Source organism: Benincasa hispida, chromosome 11 (assembly GCF_027475165.1).
Source record: "Benincasa hispida cultivar pf3 chromosome 11, pf3_genome.v1.1, whole genome shotgun sequence".
Lineage (NCBI taxonomy): Eukaryota > Viridiplantae > Streptophyta > Magnoliopsida > Cucurbitales > Cucurbitaceae > Benincasa > Benincasa hispida.
Genome location: NC_143488.1, coordinates 68,553,812 through 68,561,259, shown reverse-complemented (window position 1 = coordinate 68,561,259; position 7,448 = coordinate 68,553,812). Strand labels below are relative to the sequence as shown.

General features: G+C 29.6%; 1 protein-coding gene across 3 annotated transcripts; it reads left to right on the top strand.

Moving 5' to 3' along the window:
* The first annotated feature begins 3,004 nt into the window (after positions 1-3,004).
* On the top strand, positions 3,005-7,185 carry LOC120090213 (glutathione S-transferase L3-like). 3 transcript variants are annotated; one of them, XM_039047758.2, is made up of 10 exons: positions 3,005-3,319; positions 3,412-3,483; positions 3,604-3,664; positions 4,166-4,252; positions 4,350-4,448; positions 4,548-4,650; positions 4,733-4,806; positions 4,994-5,101; positions 6,467-6,566; positions 6,998-7,185. In XM_039047758.2, exons 1-10 carry the CDS (start codon positions 3,306-3,308, stop codon positions 7,009-7,011), a joined length of 732 nt encoding a protein of 243 aa, XP_038903686.1. In that variant the 5' UTR covers positions 3,005-3,305; the 3' UTR covers positions 7,012-7,185. The 3 variants fall into 3 exon arrangements, with proteins under 3 accessions (XP_038903686.1, XP_038903687.1, XP_038903685.1); XM_039047759.2 differs by lacking the exon at positions 6,467-6,566 and having other exon boundaries at positions 3,087-3,319; XM_039047757.2 differs by lacking the exon at positions 6,998-7,185 and having other exon boundaries at positions 3,125-3,319; positions 6,467-6,966.
* The last annotated feature ends 263 nt before the right edge of the window (positions 7,186-7,448 follow it).

Below are 7,448 nucleotides of genomic sequence, written 5' to 3'. Positions count from 1 at the left end.
TTGTAAGAACTAGAAACAGGAACATGTTTGATAACTATTCTCGGTTTCTTTTTTTTTTTTAATAATAATATAACATAAAAAAATATATGTCATACATTAAACATTCAAAAAAAAATTATCAAAAGTTTATATTATCTATTACAAATAAGTCTCGGTGCATAACTATATCCTTCAAATGTTTTCCAAATTTGATCGTCAAAGTTAACTTTCACTCAAGCCATTTGTAAATTATTTTGATTAAAAATAATAGTAATGTCTTAAAGTATTTTTTACTCACATCTAACTCAATTATACTATGCAAATTGTCTGACAAACTTTGTGTATTTTCACTGATTATTAATTAATTACTAAAGTAAGTGAATAGATTACCTTGACGATCATTAAATCTGTAGTAATTGTAAATCATGCAATATGTTATTGGTATAATTTTTATGTGTTGAATGAGCAAGGAGGCATTTTTTGATAATATTTGATCGAGTGTGTGATAAAAAAATATATTAAAAAGTGGAGCTAAATGAAAGTCTTACTAAACAAAATTTAAATACTATAAAATTTTAACCAATTTCAATATACTAAAAGTAAAATCTAAATTTTAAAATAATATATAACCATGAATACTGTAAAATTTACAATACAAAATTCAAAAAATATTTAACTACACATATTGAAAATTAAATTAATATAAATCTAAATATAGAAAATTTCAAATTTCAAAATTAAACTAGCATATAAATATAAAAAAGTTAATCAAGAAAATAATGAAGCAAATTTAGTAGAGAGAATAGATGAAAATAAAAGAAAAGGAAAAAGCCAAAGTGATTTAAGTGATTTGAGTTATTTGAGATAAATTGAACTCACAGCCATGAAGTAGAAGCACCAGTACCATTAGTGCAAGGCTAGAATTCCAAACATTTTTGGAACTGTTATATATAAAATATAAATATACAAGTGAGAAACAATTTAATTGTCTCTCACAATATAGAAATAAGAAATGGAAACAATTATCAAACAAGTTCGTTTCTTAAAAAATGAAAAACAAAAATAGAAAACAGAAAAAAAAAAAAAACGTTATCAAATGGATCATAAATTTGTAGATGAATTTGAATTCTTTATTGATGCTATTAGAGACAAATATCGTCTCATTATGAGATTTGTGCTCATACTCTAGAATTGAATACTATTGTGAATGAGTTAGACCATTCCAACTCGAAGAAACGTATTGAAAGAAGTTTAAATAGATAACCCCCTCCTCGAGGTTTTAATACTCCGATATTTGATGCTTCTATTGCTTAATTCTTTCAATTGTCACATCTTTTCATTTTGTGTACTATATAAAAAAAAAAAGATATAGTTTTCCTACGTTTAATTATAATTTGACATGCAAATATAAATTTTTGTTAACAGGTTAGACATTTTAATTGACCTTTTTACATGTTCATGAATTTAAAATCTTCCTAAAGGATAAATTGATATTTTCGTTATACCATAATCATTGTTACAAAACTAGAAGTAATTGAACCGAGTCTTTTTTTTTTCAAAAAAAAAAATGTTTTTGAACTAAGTTGTTACATGCTAAAGTTTTGAGAAAGTAAATTGTTATAATTATGATAATGTATGAATTGTATATTAGAAAATAAATTTACAAAAAAAAATACACTTTTGATCTCAAAATTTGAGTTTAATTGCATTTGAGTCTCTTAATTAAGTCGTATATAGTAACCATTTTGTTTCTAGTTTTCTTTTCTATGATTTTCACTTTTCTTAATGAAACATTTGAACTCTTATTTAAAATCTAAGAATTAAAGACGTTTTCAAAAATAACTCTCTTTCCGTTTTTAAATTTTGGTTTGGTTTTTGAAAATATGAATAAAAAATAACCTACACAACATAGATATTTAAGTGAAAGTAGAGAAAAACTATAAAAAGAAAAAACAAAAAAAAAAAACAAAGCCCTGTTTGCAACCATTCAGTTTTTTTGTTTTTGGTTTTTAAAATTAAGTTTATTTCATTCACATTTTTTACAATAATTTGCATCTTTCTTGACTACAATTGTTGAATTCTTAACCAAATTTCAAAAATAAAAATAACTTTTTGAAAGTTACTTTTTTTCTTCCAAATTTGATTTGATTTTTCAAAACCATTAATGAGAAGTAGATAATAAAAAAAAAAAATTGAAAGCGAAAATAATATCCATATACTTAATTTTTAAAAACAAAATCATCACTAAACGGGTACAAAATAATTGAATCTTACTTTTTAAACTTGACATTTTGATAAGATAGTTCTTTCAATCTTTGTGTATGTTTTAGTCAACAGAAAGTTGGTTGGTTTTTTTCCCCTAAAGCTAACGTAACATTTCTTTATTAATAAATATTTTCAAACTATTAAAAAAAAAAATTCAGTATAATTTTTTATTTATTTATTGTCTCTTCTTTCTCTCTCATCTCCACTCTTCAAGTTTCTTTCTCATCTTCCACCGAGCAATCTTGACGTTGGTCGTTGCGGTCGCCATCGCCAATACCCAACGTTGTCGCCCATTAAAACACCTTAAATTTTTAGATTTCTCACTTGTTCGATCTTCCTTGCTTCAAATTTAAAATGAAGCCAAAGAATGGAAGGAGACGATGATGAGACGATGATACAAACGATGGTGATAGCGACGCCAACAACGAGGTTGGTCATGGTGGAGAGAAGGATGAAGATGAGAGAGAAGGAGAGATAAAATTAAATAAATAAAACATTATTTTTAAAATTGGGCAATAGGCTAAACCTAATATATGCTTATTGCTTACTTTTCTTCCCTTATTTTAAATAATAAAATTATTGAAAATAATGAAAATATTTATAAATAATGGGCTGTGCACATATAAATATATATAGTCTATCTATCACGTGTTAGATAGACAATAAAATTTTGTTATATTTTATAAATATTTTAATTTATTTTTCTAGATTTGAACACGGTCCTATTTTATAAATATTATTTATTTTTAAAAAATAAAATAAGGTCACGATGATGAAAGTTTAGCACGAAACTTGTTTTCTAATTCTTGTTAATATTAAAGTCAAAACGGTCCCAACCGTCCAGCGTCCGGCCTTCAGTATCTTTTGATTGTGATTCAATGGCGCTTCCTGTCCGAAGAAAACTTCCTGCCGCCTTCTCTGAAGTGGTTCAGAGCTTGAGACCCAGAGCGAAGCTTTGTATATGTCGCTGCTTGCTTTTGATTCCTCCGATTCCCTCTATATATCCGGCCATAGTCTCACTGTAGAATCTCCCTGCACATTATCGCTTTCGAAGAACAGCTATGGCGTCCGCCCAGTGAGTGATTTTGATTCTGGAAGTGAAAATTTCTTACCTCGCTCGTTCTTCTCCTCTTTCATATTCTCAATTTGATTTTCGTTTCGTTTCAGCGTGGAAGAAATTCCACCTCCGTCGTTGGATGCCACCGCCGAACAACCTCCCCTGTTTGATGGAACTACCAGGTTTGTATTGTTTTGCGCTAATGATCTAGGATTTCACTCGCGCTTACGATTTTGCTTCTTGATTCAACTTTTCTTTCTTTAATTCTAATTGTTCTTTTTTTTCTTCTCTGTTGTTTGAAGGTTGTATACTGCTTACATTTGCCCTTATGCACACCGTGTTTGGATCATCCGGAATTACAAGGTTGTTGCATATTCATTTTTTGGTTGCGAAGCTTTTATACTCTTGCCTAATTGCCATGCCTGTTTCATTATCTTTTCTTAATTATACTTTGGAATGAGGATCGTAGGAATATGCATAATAGGTTAAGTATACCATAATCTATCCGCTTAATGTGATTATCCAAATTAACATCGATTCCAATGTCAATATTAGATCAATTTGGAGTTCCATGGAAATTCTAAGATTGAGGGAAGAGTTGGTGTATGTATAAATTAGTAAATATACCATGATTCATCATTGGAAAAATTATAGCACTATGGTTGTACATACGTCTTCCATTCAATATTTGACACGTTATTTGATGAAATATTATTATTTTTGGTAGTGCTTTAATATTCATCTTCCATTTCAGCTTTTTTGTTTCCCCCTTCCCATGGATCTACTATTCACAGGCATTCGTTTTTGTATTTTATGTAATTTGCTGCCATCAATTGTCATTTTCTGATTCTTTATTGGGTGCAGGGACTACAACTTAAAATTAAGCTAGTTCCTCTCGATCTTCATAATAGGCCTGACTGGTATAAGGAGAAAGTATACCCTTTAAACAAGGTGATTAATTTGAAGAAAATCATATTCTGGTTCCTTTGTCTCATTTGTCCATTCTTTGTTGGTTAAAGATCACAGTTGGGTTTCTGGTAATCTGTAGGTGCCATCTCTGGAACATAATGGGAAAGTCATTGGAGAAAGTCTTGATCTGCTCAAATATATTGATAGCAACTTTGAAGGACCTTCTCTTCTCCCAGCTGTAAGAAGACAGTTTTGTTGGCTCATTTTGTCATCGAGCATCTGCTTGGTGCTCTAATTACTCTATTTATCATTTTGGGTTATCCCAATCAAAATGTAGGATTCTGCTAAAAGAGAGTATGCCGAAGAGTTGCTATCCTATAGCGAAACGTTTAACGGCGCAATAATCTATTCGCTTAGAGGTGACACCGCAAAGGAAGCAGGTAAGACTTTTCAACTTGATCGCTCTCTTCAAACATAATTTTGGTTATGAATATCGGCTGATTAGTTCACAAATTCTGTTAGGTGCTCAATTCGATTACTTGGAAAATGCTTTGGGAAAATTTGATGGCCCGTTCCTTCTTGGAGAAATCAGTCAGGTAACTCGACCTTTCATAAGCCATTTCTTGGTACTGTTTTTCTTTTTTTTTTTTTTCTTTTTTTTTTGTATTTTCAATCTAAAAAGTCATCATGCCCTATGAATTTTATGTAAATTAGTTTGTTTGCTGTGTTTTCACTTTTAAGCAAGTTGTGAATAAGTTCATGACGGGATTTTCTGTTCTTCAGGTGGATATAGCATACATTCCATTTGTTGAAAGGTTCCACATTTTCTTATTAGAGGCTCTAAAGATTGACATCACAGAAGGAAGGCCTAAATTAGTTGCATGGATTGAGGTGCGTTGTATGTTCATTTTGCATTTTAGCTCGCTGTCGATAATTCTGAATCTCTGATAAGCTATGTCGTGAACCAACTTACTTATGATTAAAATCGCAAAAATAACAAATCGAACAAACATCAAGTGTTTTAATTGAACCTTTTTTAAAAAAATGGTTTAAGAAAAAAAATATTTTTTTTAAAGAAGGTATACCATAAGTATTCTAAAATTTGTACTCTTTCATCTTATATTTGCTCTATTACCGCACTTTCTCTTCAAAAAACTTGAACATCTTGCGGAAGAAAGAAACTTTTATTAAAAAAGTATAAAGATGGACACTTTTAAGATAATACTCACATTTTAACCTACAGTTGGGGACACAAGTCCTATTTATAGGTGTGAGATGTTTGGACATCAAACAAGAAGATTTTTTTAGGCTTTTCTTGGATCTAAACTATTTTAGATATTTATATGAGATTATCCTTATCTAATGGAATTTCATAATTCCTTGGAATATAAATAGAGACTAAGATATTTCTAGGTCTTTCTTGATAGATATTTGTCTACATCTTCAACGTAATTTTAGAGAAGTCTATTATTGTTACTTTAAGAAGCTTCTAGAATAGTTAGTGTTGTCTGCTGTAACACATCTTTCATATTACCTTTAAAGTATCGACACTTTTAAACTGGCGAACTGTCAGCCAACAAGTTAGCTGACATGTCCATTATTATTATTTGCTTTCTAAGACGTTGTCCAACGACGTGCCAAGGACACTCAATATGCAGAAAAAAGAACCAAAATAATGAAACAAGACCTATTATAGACAGCCTATTTAAGCAGTTGATTAAAATTAACTATTCAGCTCAATTTTTTCAAAATTCTAGAGAATTTCCACACCTTCTCCCTACCTAACACACATTTCACCTTCAAGACTTAACTCACCGCCTGTTTCAAAAGAGAGAAAAGAGAGAGAGAGGAGAAAAAAAAAAAAAAAAAAAAAAACCACCATGCTACCTAATTCTTCTTTATACCATAGTTCACAATGTGTCAAATTATGCACTCATATATTTATTTTTGTTTAAAATAATAATAATGAATATTATGCCCCAACGTGTCATGTTTTACTTTTTTGTAAATTGACATGCGTCGTGTCATGTGTCAGTGTATGTACTTCCGAACATATTACTATATTAAACTTTAATGGCGTCATGAGTCTTGTATTCTCTTGCATAATTATTTTTTCCAACTCTTTCAAATAAATCATATCTAGTTTGGTTCATGTTGGTCACATAATAAACAAAGTAGTCATATATTTGCTTCTACTTGGTTGTTTATCTTTCAAAACTCAGACATTGTCATGGTTGTAAAAATACTTTGCTGCAGGAGTTCAATAAAATTGAAGCGTACAAGCAAACAAAAGTCGATCCCAAGCTGGTCGTTGAAATTTATACAATGCGATTCTTGGGAAGATTTGATTTACAACGTATCTATCTTGCATATAAATGCCATTTTCTAAAACAATTTATTGTAGGGCAAATTGCAAAAACCATTTTTAAGTATGTGGTAGTTGCAATTATGTCTTCAAACTTTCAATTACAAAAATTGAGCCCTCCAATTTCTACAAGTGTTGATATTAGACTCTCAAATTTATATAATTGTATAAAAAGTAACCATTGTCCAAATTTGAGGGTTTAATTTTTATCATTTGGGGATTCAATTTCTACCACAATTATTGTAAGTTTGAAAATCCAATTTTAACACTCGTGGAAGTTTGAAGACTTAATTTTTACAATTGACAGCGTGAAGGTGTAATTGGAACTACGACCATACTTCATGAATGGTTTTGGCAATTTATCGTTTTATTGTATATGCTCTTTTGTTAATTTTATATATTTGTGTGAATTTTCTTATCAGAGTTAAAAGAATGAATGCTGGAGAGGTCGTGTATTGCCTTGACAAATAAGCAGTGCAACATGTTGACACAGAAGTTTTGATGTTTGTACTTCTCATCTCCTTTCTATGTATTTTGGTAGAATCTAAATGTGACTAGTTCGTGTAAGTTTATGTCTTATGAATAAGATTTGAGGGCCATTAGTTCAAAATGTTCATTCATATTTCTACTCGTTGTTAATACTCAATATCATTCTTTTGACTTCGTTCCTTTCTGTTTATTAGTAATGAACATAGTAAAATGATCACATGCAATATACTTATCATGATTTTAGGGACAATTGCAAATATAAAAATCAGACTTAAAATATTTGCAGATATAATATAATGTAAAAAAATTTGTGCTAACAATTTCTAAATTGTATTTTAGAAATTTACTTATAACTTAAAAAATGAATTCGAAAACTCAATTCTT